Source organism: Lotus japonicus, chromosome 3, assembly GCF_012489685.1.
Source record: "Lotus japonicus ecotype B-129 chromosome 3, LjGifu_v1.2".
NCBI classification, from domain to species: Eukaryota; Viridiplantae; Streptophyta; class Magnoliopsida; order Fabales; family Fabaceae; genus Lotus; species Lotus japonicus.
In genome coordinates this window covers 24,611,723-24,630,858 of record NC_080043.1, presented here as the reverse complement: position 1 = coordinate 24,630,858, position 19,136 = coordinate 24,611,723, and the positions used below count along the sequence as shown (strand labels likewise).

At 38.0% G+C, this 19,136-nt stretch overlaps 1 protein-coding gene across 2 annotated transcripts; it reads right to left on the bottom strand.

The window, feature by feature from the left end:
* Positions 1-7,122: 7,122 nt before the first annotated feature.
* Positions 7,123-9,646, bottom strand: LOC130748997 (60S ribosomal protein L10a). 2 transcript variants are annotated; one of them, XM_057602248.1, is made up of 6 exons: positions 9,542-9,646; positions 9,400-9,442; positions 8,976-9,195; positions 8,194-8,359; positions 7,740-7,945; positions 7,123-7,378 (listed from the first exon to the last, which is right to left on the bottom strand). In XM_057602248.1, exons 2-6 carry the CDS (start codon positions 9,402-9,404, stop codon positions 7,325-7,327), a joined length of 651 nt encoding a protein of 216 aa, XP_057458231.1. In that variant the 5' UTR covers positions 9,405-9,442; positions 9,542-9,646; the 3' UTR covers positions 7,123-7,324. The 2 variants fall into 2 exon arrangements, with proteins under 2 accessions (XP_057458231.1, XP_057458230.1); XM_057602247.1 differs by having other exon boundaries at positions 9,400-9,557.
* Positions 9,647-19,136: the final 9,490 nt, after the last annotated feature.

Below are 19,136 nucleotides of genomic sequence, written 5' to 3'. Positions count from 1 at the left end.
TAAGAAAGCTGGGGAGGAGAAATTAATGAAGATTAGCGTCGGCCTACATGGAGAAACCAATGAAGATTAGCGTCGGCTAGGCTAAGCTATATTGGGATTCACGAAATGGGTCGTGCCTAGTTGACAGCAAATTTCGTCACAACCGAAGCTAAGTTTACTGGTGAATGTATTGTCGACTCCATGCTGGCAGAGATACTAAGTTGATCGGTGACTTTAGCGTCGACCGTACCGATATTAATTGTTAGTAAGTTGACTTGAGTCAAATCGGCCCTTCAATTAAGCGAGTTTATTTAACGCTTTGTATCAGCTTTACGTCAGCCTAAAGAGCCAAAATTACCATTAGTGTCGGGGTTGGCGCTAAATATGAACCCTAAAACAATCTTTTCTTTTATTGGTTAATTAAGGAGAATAATCAATATCAAAAAATATATTTAATGTAATCAATACACTAAATAATGTAAGAGTTTAATAGTTGTGCACTGTCAGTGTAAAATATTTTTACACGGACATCTAATAGTTTAATGACACGTATTCAAATGCATTTATAATCATTTTTATTTTAGTTAAATTAAAAGCTTATTTTCTGATTTAGCAACATATCATTGGATGTCCGTGTAAAAAATGTTTACACTTGACAGTGCATCGTCATTAAATTTAATGTAATAACAAAAGTCTTATTTTCCATTTCGTAAGTGTATAATATTATGCATTATACATACATATTTTATAGCATCAGCTTCGCGTGAATGCTTATGTAAGGTTTGGACATTGACACGCAAGAATGGACATAAGGACACACTTCTGATTTGCCTAAAGAAAATGATGACAAGCTAAAATGATAGATAAGACACTGTTTGGCACACAGCTTTGTAGAGAAAGAAGTGGAAGGGCCAATGCTTCAGTTATAGACATGAATAGACCCTCTGTTATCCTTTGACCAAACAGGTAACTAACTTCGCTTCCAAAATTTGATAGCAACAGTCATGGCTGCTAGCAATAACAATTAGCAAATGTGTGTAAAACTGCCGACTCATATTATATACGCCACCGCCTGCTAAATACTAATTGCCAAAGTGTCAATGTCTCTGTTCTGTAACGTCATAAATAAATGAAGAAAATCTCAATTTGTGTCCTATCTCATAGTATCTATTGTCCCACCATGATTTAATTTTTCTATTTTGACCATGATATAAAAGGATAGGATTGGGCTATGTGAACCAATTTTTTGGGATCATTTATTTAAGTGCGCAGACATTGAATTTAGCATGTCAATTCTATACCAAGTATGGTTAGAATTGTTCATCTCTGCGTTACGTTTTGCTTGTTTGGTTAGACAACATTCTCTATTTGAGTTGACGAAAATCATGTTGGGTCTCCACTGAATGAGGTTGAGAAATTGGTACGTGTTTGCTTCAGACAGTTTTATACTCTCTTCATCCCTGATTATAAAATCCTCTTTTAGACAATTAGGCTTATTAAAAAAATGTGTAATAAGGTTAGCTTTTTTTGGTACATGTAATAAGGTTAGCTAATAATTAGTATTTGTGCCCGAATAATTTCTCAAGTGGTAAGAGTGTGAACATATAGGTGGGAATTGAGGTCTATAGATCAAACCTAAATGGTTATAGTTTATCTTTCCGATGAAAAAAAAAGAAAAATATATATTATTTTCTACACTTATCCTGAATTAACGTATTGAGCAGTGTGAAAAATTATTAATTATTAGCTTAATCCAAATTTTAGAATTACAAAAGTATAATAAATACAATCATATACATAGAAAAATATGATAAATATATAAGGAGTATATGTATAAAAGCTTTGTTGAATCTCGGCGACGCGCATGAAAAACCATTTATTGGGAGAGGCCTACCCACTTAATGTGATCTCAGTGCCTCGGAAGATTAGTCTCTTGGCTGCCGATTGTGGGGATACCTTGAAACACACAAAAAATGAATTTCATACTTTTACACGTATGTTATGTTTCGTACAACAAAAATGAGAAGAAATAAGAAAGGTGGAGCAAAGTTTTTGCACATTTACCATATGATAAATGTCCTAGTGAGTTTCGACAGATCTCTTTGATTGGGTGTATCTATAAAGTGGTATCTAAGCTACTGGCTGCACAGCTCAAGCTCATTCTCGGGAAGACTTTTGACGATCGACAATTCGCCTTTTTTTAGGGTGTGGAAAATGAGATTGTGCACGAAGCTCAAATCCGCAAGAAGCCAACTCTTATTCTCAAAGTGGATTACAAGAAGACCTATGACTCTCTTTAGTGAAAATTTCTATTTTACATGATGAGGAGAATGAACTTTGATATGAGATGGGTTGGGTGGATTAAAAGTTGTCTTGAATCTGCGTTTGTCTTAGTACTGGTAAATGACAGCCCCTGCAGTAAGTTCAAAATGGAGAAAGGCCTCACACAAGGGGACCCCCTTGCTCCCTTTCTTTTCCTTATTGTAACTGAAGGACTAAATGGGTTATTCATGAACACGGTAAAGCTGGGAAAAATTCAGTGGAAGTTTCTTTACTCCAATTTGCAGATGATACTATATTTCTAGGGAGGCCAATTTGCAAAATACGGTTGTCACCAAATGCGTCTGGCATTTTTTTTTAGCTAATCTTTGGATTGAAATATAACTTTAATAAGAGAAAATTAGAGGCTATATCAACTGAAGCGGTTGATTATCAACGTTTTGCATCAATTCTGCATTGTAAATTGATGAAAATCCCTTTCATTTATCTAGGACTTCCCGTGGGTGGTCGCTCGCGACTTCAGAAGACTTGGAATCCGGTTATCCTGAAGTTTAAGGCCAAATTGTCTGCATGGAAGCTGAAGTCAATCTCATTCGGTGGAAGAATTTGCTTGATTCATAGCGTGCTTTCAGCATTAGCCCTCTTTTATCTCTCGTTCTTCAAAATGTCTGCTTGTGTGGTAAGAACTTGTACCTGCATCATGAGAGATGTTTTGTGGGGTGGTGGTGGAGATACAAGGAAAATTGCTTTGCTGAGTTGGTCTTCTGTTTGCAAGCCAACGGATATTGGAGGTCTTGGAATCAAGGATTTATCTCTCTTTAACAAATCCTTGCTTGGCAAGTGGAGATGGAGATTTTAATCTAAACCTCATCACTTGTGGTGTCGAGTTATCAAGGCCAAATATTTAGGAAACTCAAACATGCAGGAATCCATGTGGTGGAGGGATGTGAAGGTTTCTTGTTGCGATGTAAATGGGGATTGGTTCGAGCTTGGTATCCAAAAATTTGTGCGCGGAGGGAACGATACAAAATTCTGGCTTGAGAATTGGGTTGGCAATGAGAATCTTTGTGATAAATACGATAGATTATATAATCTGTCCAAATCCAAATATGCTTGCATCCAGAAGTGTGGAGAGTGGATCCAAGGAGCATGGAGGTGGAATTTGAGGTGGAGAAGGCCTCTTGTGGGTAACAACAATGGCTTGATTCTTTGCTAGGTGAAGTAAAGAGAACCCCCCACATTGAAGGAGTGTCTAACAAATGGTGCTGACTCCCAAGCATCGATGGTGTTTTTACTATTAACTCTCTCTACTCTTTTTTGTAGACACCTAAATTGTTAGCCTCGGATCCTATCTTTAATCGTGTGTGGCGGTCTACTGCTCCTTCTAATGTTAAGGCGTTTTCATGGAGGCTCCTCTTGGATAGAATTCCATGGTTGGAGAACTTGTGGAATTGCAAGGTGCTACATTCACGAGATGAAGCCACTTGCAAGTTTTGTCGTTTTGACATTGAGACCAATGTCAATCTCTTGCTCGTTGGTGATGGATGTATGGTGTGGGTGTTATCAATGGATTGGTGTTCTCACAGCGTTGTCAATGAATCTCCGCGACGGCCTTCTTCAATTTAATTTTGGCTAGAATAAGAATCAATAGAGGGGCAGGTTCTCAATCTAGTTATCTCTTCTGAGGTCAATTTGTTAATGCGAAATGAAGTTATTTTCATAAATGGGGTGGCGGATATTCCTTCGGTTTTGGAGCTGATTAAATGGAGATCGTGGCAATGGATCAATGCTAAGTTGGGGGGATTTAGTTGCTCATTATTCGAATGGTCCTCTCAACCATATTAGAATTAGGGAGGCTTAACTCAACTCAAAAGCTAGATCAAGAGTTGAAGGTTGCTCTGCCTTTATAAGCACTTGTTTGGCAACATCTCTAGTCAATGTGAGACTTCTAACACACCCATTCACGTCCAGAGCTTGGCATCTGGAGCGTAGAATTAACATCAATAGGCCATGTGGAGGCCTTTTTGCTGGCTTCGGCTGGAATTAGGGACATTACTAGCGAGAGATGAATTCCTGGGTCATGTGGTGGAAGTTAAAGAAGCTAATACAACCTTAAAACTAGGCCATGTTGTTGCTCTGAAAAGGAGAGAGAAAGTAAAGATGTGATATGATTTTATTGATAAAAAAAGAAAAATAGATAAAAAATGAAAGTAAAAAATGAATAGAGGTGTGTATGAATTATAGTTCTTTTTGTCAATACCTTTGCTGTTCGGCTCGTTCGGTGCGTGTAGGATGCAATTGGGCTTATCCCACTTATTTTTTCTTCCATAGTCCTTGGTTACATTTTTTTCTTTCCTTTTCCTTATTTTTATATTCAAGATTGGAGTACCCTTGTACTTTTAATGCATTCATTTAGCTTATAAAAAAAACTATATGATAAATGATAGCAACATATTTTTCTAAACATTTTTCAACCTTCTTCATCTAATTAGTTTATTTTTAAACAAATCAACATTATTATCAAACTGACTCTTATGATTCGCTCATTATCGAAGTTCTCAAACAACAATATGAAGCATGTTGTTGTTTTCTCATGTACGATTGATGTTAGGAATTAGGAATTTGACCCTGCCAATTAATTCTCAAGCTAGGATTAGGAATCTCACCTTGAACTACGACCCTACGGCGGCTCTTCCATATAGAACAAAAGGTATGGGCTAAGATACCAAAACTATTCTGGTAAGGTACTGATTTATTTGAGAGACCTCTCTTTACCAACCAACCAAACATGCATCCCTGCAACCCTTTCAACATTGGGCAACCACTGCGATTGAGACCCAAACCACAAAGCAATGGTGCATTCACATGCTAATAAGGCATGTTCCATAATTTTGCTTCTTTCTTAGAAATTGGATGTCCAAACTTATGGCTCATAATTCTCCCCACTAAGTTTGCCTTAACTACTAGAGCATGTTTCCACAATTTTTTTGAATATGTGTTGAAGAGGAGGGGGGGTAATTTTGGGAATCAACGGTTCTCTTTGCTAAATAGTACCCTGCGTTAATGATGTATTGTCCCTCCCTAGTATGGGGCAAGCTAGAATTCATCATGTTCCATAATGGAATTCACTCTGTCCCTCCTAGTGTTGGGCAAGTTGGAATTCATCATGTTCACTTAGCCATGAGAGGAGAGTTTTAAGGACATATAGCACTTTATGAGGAGGTATAATTTCTCTCCTTGCTTAGATATTCCAACTTCTTCTATTTGTTCCATAATGGAATTCAATTTGCACCCCCTCCCTCTTTCTCCCTTTTATTTTTGATCTAAGATAACATACTTAGATAGTTAGATTAGACCGTTGTCAAACAACACTTACATCACATATAACCATCACATATAACCGGGAAAAATACTCCCCCAATGAGTGATATGGAAAAGCTAAGAAGATAAATAAATACATGACTGCTCACTAAAACTGATATAATAATAGACCAAACAAACAAAAAAAGCAATGAATGTATAAACATAGCCTAAACTGACAGAAGAATGACAGTACCCCCAGAATTTGTGGGAAACGAGTATTTCTCCGAGAACAACAATAGACCTCGACCATAACTCCTCCGTCTACACTCTACACTGAGGTTTGAGAAAAAATACTTCACTGTATTTAGCTCATTCCAATTTGTGAAAAAAAAAAAGTGCTTTAACATTCATTTTCCAACACCTCTATTATCGGTTGATATTTATCAATGTGTGACGTTGATTATTGCATAACAAGTTACAAATCATTCCTGAAGGGTAGCAGCAAGAGTTCCCAATAGGATTCTTAAGTGAGTGATGTTCTTTGAAGATAAAGTACAGAATCAGAACTACTAATTCATCACATGCATATTTTAGCAAAAATCATCCAACTAAACTATGTAAATCTCACATAATAAGTAAGGTCTGACACCAACTATAAGGAATTCAGACTAAGATAAATTTCTCCTTAAAAAGGATTATTTCTCATTTAAAAGGTTTATATGTAATGGGGTTGTCTAAATGACCTATGATAAAGTTTAGGTTAAATAACTCATCATCCAATCACATTGGAGATAAATGAGTTAGAAATAAATTAATAAATAAAATATAGATATTCCAACTCACTTATCTCCGATATGATTAGATGATGAGTTATTTAACTCAAACTTTATCATGGGTCATTTAGACAAGCCCGACATGTCAACATTCATTTAAGTCCTCAACACATTTATCCATCCAATCCTTTAAAAATAAATTTTATGGTGTTTGTTTTATGACATCAAATCCCCTATACAAATTCTAATTCAAAATCAGACATTCCTATGTGAACTTGAAACTTATTTACCTTCGTGAAATTTAATATACCCAACTTTTTAATACCACTACTAATTTAATATTACTAACTTAAACGAAGATGATTAACTAAAAATTGAGCATACCAATCTTTAAGAAGTTCATAGATAAAAAAATGTTTCCAAAAGACTAGGACAAAATTGACTTATGTTATGATTAGTTAGGGGCTAAAATTAAAGTTTTTAAACTAGTTACAAGACCATTCATTACATTTAAAAAGGCATTCAATAACCAATTCACACTATGCCAGTACTAACAAGTGAAATATTGTTAATAGCTCTAAACGACCAACAGTATTAATTAACAAGATATATCAACCGTGCTGATTCAGTGAGTTTAGGATCACTTCAGCATGCACATCAAGGCACAGTCAAGAACCCACAATAGGGTGCAACGTAATTGCGCAGCACAGATCCAAACACACTATCGATTCCCAAATAAGACACCCTTACGGAATACATATGGTAAGGTAGAGCAGAAGGCAAGTGGTTGGATATGAAAAACATGGGATTATAAAAAGCACCCCTAACATGATCCAATTGTTGCAAAGCACTTAAACAAAACAAGCAGGAATATGAAATTCTAATGTTAAAAAAAACATCCAACAAAACTGTAGAGAGATTGAAACTCCTATCCAAGTAATAAGAGGAAACAAATGAGATCGGAAATTCACTGCAATTACAACAGCTCCTTAGAAGACACGGTATGATTTCCCCATAGTGCTCTTCAGGTACAAGCACCTAACCTGGAAACAAACAAGAGTTCACATAAGATAATGGCAGGACAGGCCAGATCAAAAACAGTCAAATTCAACAGGCGGAAGCCCATAAAAATAAAAATCATTCCAGATCAGGAACTGCCACATCTGAGGCAAATGGTACACCAAATAGCATTTAAGGTTAAACTAGGTCACATCTATGCAGTGATATTACAACTAAACTAGGGATGGGATTTGAGGGCATAATGGACATCATTTAATTTAACAAAAGAATACGCCTACGCTAGATGAGTTTTTTTATTACACAATAAATATGACTCTAAGAAAACAACAGTAAACAGAAAGTAAGAAACCAGTGATTTTACTGAATAGAGAGTGAGCTACTCACATTTTGCCAGTTTTTCTTCAAGAGGGAGACGAGGAAGTTGACACTCAATTGTACGTTTTGGAAGATTTGCTTTTCCTCCATACTAACGTTGCCAACAGCTACACCCATGCAGAGCACCTTCTTCAGCTGGAACTTCACCATAGCCTTGGTCTCATTGACCTTTGACTCTAGAGATTCCTGGTGAGTAACAAGTGTAGGGAACTTCCCTGCAAAGTATCAAAACAAGTAAAGCATAATCAAAATGCGGCAGAAGCACAATGTAACAACTATTTCAAAAAAAATCAGCAGTAGTCATTCAGATGATTTTAAGCAAATGGCACTGAAAAATGAGATGAATAGTGCAAATGTGAAGAGTGCCAAATTTAAAATGATCAAAACAAAAGTAAATCAAAACATGCTCTCAGAATTTCCAAAAACAGTTTAAAATACTAAACCAATAGAATAATGAACTTGCCTGCCTTGTTAAGACCAGGACCCAGAAGACGAGGGATCTGCTTGATCACAGCTTCAGAAGCCAAAAAGGCATGGTACTTCTTAGCCAGCTTCTTCACCAGCTTCTTATTCTTGTTGAGCTTCTTCAAAGCTTCAACATCCATGGACTCAAGACCTATCTTCTCAGCCTGCAGAGTGCAGATTAAAGTGATAGACGTTAACACAAGGGCAACACTCAAATGGTGGATATTCAAAAATTATCCAAATCACGCAGACAAAATCAACGCCATAAACCGAAATGAAAGACATACAAGGGCGTTTGTTTCAGCGTATTGTTAGAAAACGTCACTTTTTTTAATTCAAAACTCATTTTTATTGATTTTAAGATGTTTTATCAGCTATTTCAATAATCATTGTTTCAGTAAAAAATGAAATCAGATTATTTGGAAAAGCTACAAAAGACAATAAGAAAATGATTTTAGATAGTGTAACCGAACATAAATCAGCTAATGTTACATTTGACAGCTAAAATCATTATGCTTTATCTGAAACAAACGCATTACTAATCTCTTAAACTAGGATAATCAATAACCACAGCAGCATGTCATTTCAAGCTTATTCAAGAGATGCAACACAACTACATAGCAAGAACACAAGGAAAAAAATACTTCAAAGCAACATATCATGTTATAATACTTTAAAAAAAAGAGCAGAATAATGAATCCAATCCAGTATTCAAAGCCAACAGTATATCACATATTGCACCTATTTGAAAATCCCACAGAGCAGATTGATGATTATTACCTCCTCCACATGCTGGGCATCTCCAAGCATGCAGATTTTCATCTTGGGCCTAGGAATGTGAGGCAACTTGACAGAGCCACTGAAACGTTTGTCCTTCTGTGGGTCGTAGTTCTTCAACCCAATTTGGAGCTCAATGGTCTCCACAAATTTCCGGTTCTTCTCCTTGGAATCAGTCATGATTCCAGAGATAGCTTCCCTAACAGCATCATTCTGCAGCTTGCTGCACAATCACCACCCAAAACAGATCAAAAACCACGCAAACTCAACACCACAAAAATAATTAGGGTTTCAAAATTCTACATTTTCTGGAATAATTTCCATTGACCCAGTTAACAAAATACAAACTTTAAACAGAAAAACGCATGAGGAAACCAAAATAAATCGATTAACAGAGAAAAGTAGAAGAGCAGAGTGTAAACTATACCTCATATTTTGAGAATTGGGGTTTTTCGAATTGGATCTTACACCTGTGAAGAGAAAGAAGGAGAAAACGAAAATGGGGTGTTAGATCTTAGCGCAGCAGCAGAAGAAAAGGTGAGAGAATCGGATAGAGGAAGAGGAGATACCGGAGGCAAAAATACTAGCTGGTGTCTCGTGTGGGTGGAATCGAGGGTTAATGTAGCAAAGAGTTGAGCTTGGAGATGGGTTGGACTTAGGCCCAATAACATGTCATTTTGTGGAGAATACTAAATGGGCTGAAGTTGAATGGGTAAATTGGTTTTTCTAGGCTGAGTGAAAAAGGGAAAGTTTCAATTAACAAAAAGGGGGAATTTATAAATAAATAACAAAAAAAAAATAAGAGTGTGGGGGGGGGGGGGGGGGTTCAATTATCGTGCACAAAACACGCTAGTGGTTTATGGTTCGTGCTCACATCCTTCTTCTGCAATCACACTAGAGGTACGCTTCGGTTCGGTTTCCCTTCCCTCATGGCTCTTTCCCACCGAAAGTAGAGTTTGTCACCCTCTTTCAAGTACACGTTCGATACACTACCCTTAATTCCTGTGTTGTTTCCATTTTACCCCTGAATGTAGACTAGGTCTCGTTGTTCCCCTCTTTCCCACAATGTTTTGTTTGTGTATAGGGAGTTTGTTGTGTAGTTAAGGGTTTTGGGGTGATTGTTCGTTGATACCTCAGGCGCATTGACATGGGGTGGAGTATCCTTGAAAGACGGAGTTATTGGATGTTGGATCATGACATTTGTCGATGAGGTTTTCTAAAGGGTGTACATGATGATGCTTGTGGTTCCTTCCTCACTACCCTAAATATTGTTAGGTAAACATTATATTTTCCCCTCCTTGTCTTTGCCCTAAATTAAAAATTGTGATTTAGGTGCTTAGTCTGAAGTAAATATTATTACAATTCTTGTGCTGAAATTTAGGGTTTGAGTTTATTAATTTGTGGATGATTATTGTTATGGAATTAAAGTTGTAGGACTAGACGGAATGAGTTTATTATAGTTTCCTTCATTGCTAATTTTGCCGATCTCTTTCATAGTTTTATCGTCCTACTTGACCCTTAGGTGCCAACATGAATCATGTATATGTTGTTAGGGATTGGCACTGCATGATTTGGTAATTGACTTATGGTACTCATGATTGTCAACCTAGTAGACACTGTGGAAACTATGGTAGCTGTGTTTAGATGATGTATCATATGAGAATGATGTTTTTATGTGAGAGTAAGAGGAGTCATTATGATCCATTAGATCTAATCATGAACGGTCAAGATTAAAACAAGATCACATGTGACTTTATTTTTAATTGACCGTGTGACAATCACATAATAATTAAATTCTTTTAATCTTAAATGTTCATAATTAGATCTAATGAATCATAATGACTCATCTCACTTTCACATAAAAGTTTCATTCTCATATAATACATCCTCGTCGTGTTTATTATTTATGCCAACCAAATTCATCCTATGCAGGTGTTGTGCCTATTTCTTTTGTGAAATGAGAGCAATCTAGATCTAGCAACATATGTGTTCTTTTGCAATCCTGGAGTTTGGACAATCTTTTATTCCTGGAATGATTTCCTTTCCACTTTTATTAAAAAAGCTTTTTGTTACCAATAAAATGTCATTAGAAAATGATAAAATTGGTTGCATACATGACAAGGGTGCCTTGGGTCATGAACGGGACAAGGTTGATCATTTCATCACAAAACCTAGCTTTGTGGTTTTTTGCAGTGACTAACTGGATGATTTTTGTTGGGAATAACATGAGATCAGAGAAATTAAAATTGCAAAAGTTGAATCTGATTAATTCGGATGCTATGACTTGACTCATAAATATTCACAAGGCATACTTGGTCGTGGTCCCTTGTTGACAGTGGATGAAGTTTGACACCCCCCCGTCTTTAGGGCTGCTCCAAAGTCATGAGGTACGAGTGGGGTTTTACTTAATTTTTAAAATAGTTAAATAAAAATAAATATTTGATTTTATATCAAGTGGACTAAAATTTACAAATTAATCAAAATCGTTTATCTATCAAATAGTTTAACAATAAAAATTATTTATCATTTATCATAGTGGAATGAAAAGCGTAATTTGAAATTACTAGTAAAAGAAGATATAAAATTTTAAAAATGTTATAAAAAAATTTCGCAGCCGGGATTCGAACCCGGAATTTCAACTATAGAAATTTCCAAGGTGTCCTACTGCGAATGTTTTGATAATTATTTCGAAATTATTAGTTATATAGAAAACCAAAGCTGATGCCAACTATTATATTGACAAGTTCTATATTATTTGCTAAGAGGCTAAGAGTTTTTGCCATTTTCTTAATTTCATGTATTCTTTGTTCATACCTTCAAAAAAAATGTATTCTTTGTTCATGATTTTTTTTTTGTTACAATGCATGATTCCTTATTTTACCTTTTCGAAAGAAAAAAAAAACTATCTAATTCTTTATTAACTAATTTCTCTTGAAATGAAAAAGTTTGGTGGCACAAGTATATAGAATCTAGTTGTTCTGTATGATTGGATCTCTCAAATCTCTCTTTTCATTAACTATTTTATTTTGTGAATTGGAAAATAAAAGCCTTAATTGCACTTTCCGTCCCTGATCTATACCCCTTGTGCAATTTTAGTCCCCTTTATTTAAAACGAGCAATTTTGGTACACCAAATATCAATTTGTGCCAATTGAGTCCTGCCGTTAAATTACTAACAGAGTTAGCCTATGTGGAGATGTGGACCTAACAAAATTTGCCACTTGGATTGCCACTTCACTTAATAGAAAAACAAACAAATAATTAAAATAATTGCTTAATCTAATTCACAATTAATTGACTTAATTCATTTAGATTTAACTAAACAGTATAAAAAAACTTAATTAAAACTAACTAAACATTACCCTAAAATTAAAAATTATCAAATTTAACTCTAATTCCTCATCTTCTCCCTTTTCTTCATCTTCTTCCCTCTTTGTCACATGAATCTCTATCTCTCCTAAACAACAACAACTTGTCCCTCTCTATCTGAACTCCCTGTGAATCTCATTTTATGTTTGGCTTCACCGCTTCTTCTTCCCTCCCTCTCACCTGAATCTCGCTCTGTCTCAGCCTCCTTCTTTCTCTCGATTAAACCTCCATCGTCGTCGTCAAGAAGAAGCGGTGGTCGGCGCGGAAGAGCTCGTCGTCTTGTGGTTGTCGGTGGATCGTCTTCTTCTTCTCCTTCAATAAAAGTCCTCATCGATTCAGATCTCCACGATCTGCTATCGTTGACACCCAAGTCGACGTCATTGTCATCACCGTCGGCGTAGGCGACGCTGCTAGGTTCACCTCCGCTGAACAAACCCCGATCTACCATCACATTTCCCATATCTACACCTTCAAACCCAGATACCTTGAAACTCACTAGATATACTCATCTACACTGTGGACCATTATTGTTTTGAGGGAGGAGGGTTTTGAGGTTGAGAGGAGGAGGGAGGAGAGGACGAGCGAGCAGAGGGTGGAGTGCGTGTGTGGGGGTAGGTGGGGCCAAAGGAAGGATTCGTCATGGTGGTGCGTCCGGTGGTGGCGAAGAATTGGGTTTGCCGCCCCATCTATGGGGCTCGGCACCCTACCCTTTTTTTTAACCTAGAACTACCCTACGGAGTTTTATATTCCGTATTCAATATATACCATACAAAATTTTATATTCTGTATTCAATATATACAATGCGGAATATTATTGTATCTGATCTGCTGACCACATTTTCCACCATTACTCCTCCCTCCACCAACCTCTCCACCATTACTCCTCCATGAACAACCCCCCACCAGCCCCCATAACTCGACCACACAACCATTAACCTCCAGACTACCCTATCCTCCCTCACATTTCTTCTTCCCACCACCACCACCACCTCCACATTTATTCTTCCCATCACCACCACCACCATCTACTGGTAAGTGTTGTTAGTTTTTAGTAGTGTATTTATTAGATAGTTAATTTAAGTAGTTAGTAGTTAGTAGTTAGGTTAAGTGGTTAAGTTGTTAGTTTAAGCTTCTGCATCGCGAACAAATACGGAAAATAAATTTTCGTACTGAATATGAACTTTTATTTTCCGTATTAGAAACGAAAACTTAAACTTCCGTATTAGAAACTTAAACTTCCGTATTTAATATGAATATTAAAATACCGTATTTAATATGAAACTTAAACTTCCGTATTCACTTCCAGGGATGACTGATTCATTTTTCTTTGGTAAATCACAATTGATTAAAGCTGAATTGGACAATGCTCATGCTAAAGAGGTCATTAAAGAGGAGCAACCACCACAATTCATACCCCTGTGTATAAGTATAGATGTCTCGCACTTATTTGCAACTGATCAGGTATTCATTGAACAGATTTTCATATCCATTTAAAAGTATTATATATCATGCCTCATGTCTTGTTTATGCCTTATGCCTTGTTTATCATTAAACAACTTTTCCCTACACGTGTTAATCTTCTCAATTGGGTTCACGAAATTGCGATTAGAAATAGATATGTTGTGGTGATCACAAGTCAGATAGTGGTGCGATGGGAGGAAAAGAATATGTTATGTTGGGGTGCGAGAAGCATGGTATGTATGTTCCCTACAGAGACCCTGATCTTGTTGAAGGAACGGGAACACAAAAGATAGGTTGTCCTTTTAGACTAAAAGGACGACCTAGGAAAAATGGTAGAGATTGGTGGCTGAAGGTGATGGATGGTATACACAACCATGAACCAGCTAGTTCACTACTTGCCACAATTATGTTGGTCGACTAACTAGAGACGAGAAGGGGGAAGTGATAAAAATGGCTAAGGGTTGGGTTGCACTGAGAAAGATGTTGTTGTCTTTGAAGGAAAACAATCCTTCAAACTTGTCTACCATCTCTCAAATTTATGGTGTTTGCAAGAGGTTTATAAAATCCCTTCGCGGGTCATTGACAGAAATGCAACACTTGCTGAAGAAGTTGGACGGTGACAAGTATGTTCACTTTGAAAGACATGAACCTGGATCATAAGTCATTAGAGATGTATTTTGGGCTCATTCGAATGTTGTCAAACTGTTCAACACATTCTCTTATGTAGTGATCATGGATTGCACTTACAAGACAAACAAATATAAAATCCCCTTGCTCGAGATTGTTGGCCTGACTTCCACAGATAAGACATACTCCATAGCATTTTGCTACATTGTTAATGAGGGCACACATGACTACATTTGGGCATTGGAGTGTATGAAGTCTCTTATTGCCGACCAAGCCAGGTTGCCTAAAGTGATTGTGACTGACCGAGATCTGACCTTATTGAGTGCTGCTAAACAAAGCCTTCCCACCGCTACCCATTTATTATGCTTGTGGCACATTAACAAGTGTGTTTTGACAAAGTGCAAATTGTATGTTGGCACAGATAATTTTGCTGATTTGGTTATGGAGAAGTGGGCCGACTTGGTAGATGCTGCAACAGTTGAAGAATTTGAAGGTCAATGGATGGAATTGTTTAATATGTGCAAGGAGAAATACAACAACTTTACCACTTATTGTTCTACTACATGGTTGGTCCACAAGGAGAAATTTTCCAAGGCATGGACAAATCATGTGATGCATTTTGGAACGACAACAAGTAATAAGTACAAAAACTACATGAGTTTAATTTATTGCTTGTTATATGTTTTTCATTTGATAGATTATTACAGTATTAATTCTTATTTGTTTTAAAGTAGAAAGTAATAAGGCGCGTTGTTTGTTTGCAGGGCCGAAGGTGCACATGCCAGCTTGAAGAAAATGTTGCGGGACAACAAGGGTGACCTGGCCACTTCATGGGATGCGTCGCATAGTTTGACCATGAATCGACACACTGAAATAGTAGCATCATTTCAGCGCAGTATTCACAGAATTGATCACATTTTCATGTCCCCATTTTACATAAATATTAGAGGATTTGTGTCAAACAAATGCCTGCAACTCATTGATGCTGAACAGACAAGAATGAAGTCCTAAGGCGGATGCGATTGCTTATTTAGAGAGACTCATGGACTACCTTGCGGTTGTCAACTTGCAGGTTACCGGTCAACCACTTTCTTGTCAATTAATTCTATTTGTTATTGAATGTGACACGTTTGTGAACTTGCAGGTTACGGAAGAATTTCATATGAGGCAATTCATCCATTCTGGAAGAGCCTAAGTTGGGAGCATGTACCTGTTGCAGATACTAGCAGCTCAAATATTTGCGGCATAAACCATGGAGAAATGCAACCAGAAGTTGAGGTATTGACACTTTATTTCAATTCTTTGGATACTAGAGGCCAGAGTATGGTAAGGAGGAAGCTTCGGGCGATCTATTGTCCTGAAAGAAGTTCACTGTGTACTCCTGAGGTTCGGATAAAGTCCAAGCGCACTCTTAAGGCGAATGAGAGCTAACCACCCAAGGGTCAAGCAATAGGATCCTTGACTCGTGATCCTTCAGGGTTTGAACATGTTGACAGGAAGATCGAAGCGGCAAAGAAGGCTTCACAACCACAAAAAAGGAAGAAGTGTGTGAAGAAGTCTGATACAAGCTATTTCATGGGTCATTTTCCATCATTTTTCCACCCATATATGCACACAGTCACAAATGTTGATGATGATGGTAACTGTGGCTATAGAGCCATTGCTGCATTAGTGGGGCATCCCTCCGGTGAGGACGCTTGGCCTTGGGTTAGGGCACTTTTGATAGAAGAACTTGAACAACAGATAGTGCTGTATGAGAACATGTGATCCAGCCAGGTTGTTTATGCCTTACATGACCGACTCACTTTTCCTCCTGGTGATCCGGCCACCCCTGATAAATGGATGCAACTACTAGAGATGGGATACCTTGTAGCAACAACGTTCCAATTAGTTCTGATATCCATCTCTTCTAAGGGTTGTTACACATACCTTCCACTCAGAGGAGCCGTTCACCATATGTACATCCTGTTATAGCTATTGGTCATGTGATAACTCACTTTGTACATGTATATTTTGATTAAGCACACTAATATTTTGGTTAACTACTCGCTTGTCAATTAATTTTTGTATTTGGAAGTTATCTAATTTTATTGTTATTCTCTATAATGTAGCTTCATTTAACTCCTAGACATCCTATGCCGCCAATTGCTCCCCAATGGGAATGACATGTTGATACTACCTCCGAAAGCTGGCGCCCCCCATATGGTCCACGTTTAGACATGTTCACGACAGAATTTCAAGCTTGGTTTGCTACTTTTGGTGTTCCTCTTGGTCCTAGTCAGGATAACTATGTGGACATCACAACGGATTGACTGTTGGCTATCGTGTAATATTCATTTGTAAACGTTTTGTAATATTGATTTGATGACCCTTATCCTTAGGTTGTTAAGGATAACTATGTAGACATCACCATAGATGTTATGTTCATTTGCTGTTTTTGGTAATAATTACCAAGGACATTGTTATTTTGATGGGCCTTGTTAATTTGATGGGTCTTGCATAGTAAACAGCAGTTGATTGAAACACATCACGAAGAATAGACAAAGACAAAGCCTTGTCATTTCCAACTACTCCATCATCAAAGACTTGTCATTTCCGTCATCAAAGTATTGTCATTTCCATCCACTACACGACGAACTTGAAACCTGACATTACTCTCAACCACCAACCCCAACCACACTTCTACTATCCACCAATACACCATAAATCTTATGACCATTATGCTATAAATCTCTATGGTGTCTCTCTTCTTCTTCTTCATCCTCTTCTTCCTGTCTTGTAACCAAGATAAAAAAACATACAATGGAACAAGACCCGAATGCATTCGTCCGCCATTGCAAACGTCAAGGCAACACTTCTAGCAGCTCTCGTCCTCTCATTCCTGGCTCGGCTGGCGTCGTCTAGGCTGCCATGTATGCCCGTAGATCCACCACTAACACACCACTCATTCCGACCCAAGAAATCGTGAGGCGTGTGCTCGAAGGCGGATCAACCAAAACCGATCTTGATTTTAATTCAAATGCTTGGCTTTCAGCCCTGCAATTGGGGGGATCTGCCACTCCGTTGGACACAATCACAACGAATGTTGAGAGAGTGGAGAATGTTGTTGTTGTTATCAAATCATGCACTCCCAATGGTTTCGGAGATGCAAAAGTTACCCTCAAGGTATTTCCTTGCTTTTGTCCCCCTTCTCTAACCGTACATCGTTCCAAATTTTTTCTCTCATGATTGCATCAATTTAGGACCCTACGGGCACCGTTGATGCTAGCATCCATTGCAAGGCCTTCACTCACAGCGAATTTGCGAATGCCATAACTGTTGGATCTGTTCTCGTTCTCCAAAAGGTCTATCCTCTAGAACCTAAACATTAATCTTGCTTCCTTTGGACAACGATGCATGGTTGGATTAAAGTTTGCAATTTACTTGCAGGTTGCTCTGTTTGCACTGAGAAAATATGTTTGTTATCTGAATATAACACTGCCCAACGTAGTCAAGGTATAAAAATCATCTGAACAAGTCTAAAATCAAGCTTTGTCAATGTTTTGGGTTTTCAAATGACTTTTATGTTATCATACAGGTATTTTCAAAGGATTGCGGACCCCACAACTTAATCGATATCACCGAGGATTGATTTTGTTTTTCTTGTTGCTTCTGGATAATTTCGTGTAACCTTTGAACTGTTTGTCATGGATTATTTATGTTATTTTTCCTGCCTTGGATTATTTATGTTGTAGTTATTCATGTTTTTTTCATTATAAGAGTCTTAATATAAAGAGTCAAAATAGAAAGCATGTAAATATAAAGAGTCATAATATAAAGAGTCACATGTCCTACGACATAAAAAAATACAACCAAATCACTCTCCTCGACTCCGACCCCTACCGCCCCCCTACGACCTCCTCTAGGTCCACGAGCTCTACCTCCACGAGCACCCTCTCCATGGGCTCTGCCTCCACGACCTCTGCCTCCCGCAGCTCCGGCTCCTCGAACAGCAGCAAAGGCAACTCCCTGGGTACCAATGAAGGCACTCGATCTAAAAAGTTCGAGCGCCCTCTTAGTGAGGGATCGGGCATGTGAACCTACTACGAGAGCATCTGGCACCTCCAGTGACTGCTCCAACAGATCTACACCCCGACGCATAGCAGACTGCAAAAAATAATATACATGTTTAGGTACAAAGAAAATATCATGAACAAAAATCACAATTGAATGGAAAATAGAATTCAAACTTACCACATCACTGAACTCCTCCCTCCTATCATCAGGGATGATGAACCGATGGGACACAAGGCTATACCACCTCATGTAACCCTCAACCGCCTCTCCCGGATATGTAGCAAGGATCCCCTGAGGGTGCAGGTGCGGCTCAAAGTCAGCATATGCGGTCTTAGCAAGGGACCTAGTCGTTTGGATCTCAGAGGGGTGTCGAGGGATATCCTGTATGTAGCCAAACTGGCGCAGAACACTCTCTGGTAGATGTCGTCGAACAACCCGACTGAATGGCGTCCGGATGTAGCCAGAATACAGGGCCCTCGGATCCCGCGGTCGATGAGCTCGATGGTCCTCAAATGGGGTCCATAAAATGTCATCCACAGTAAGCTCATCGAGCATGACTCGTGTCTCATCGAGTCTGGCATGCCCGACCCGGGACGTAACCCACCGACGCGCCCTAGGTTGGTCCTCAGAGTAGTCTGGATCCGCCCTCCGG

Bases quoted from the DNA above. Each gene is read 5' to 3' on its own strand.
- LOC130748997 (XM_057602248.1), bottom strand. The intron at 8,360-8,975 runs GTAATAATCATC...TGCACTCTGCAG, and splicing joins ATGCCCAGCATGTGGAGGAG to GCTGAGAAGATAGGTCTTGA. The intron at 7,379-7,739 runs GTGAGTAGCTCA...GTTTGTTTCCAG, and splicing joins TGAAGAAAAACTGGCAAAAT to GTTAGGTGCTTGTACCTGAA.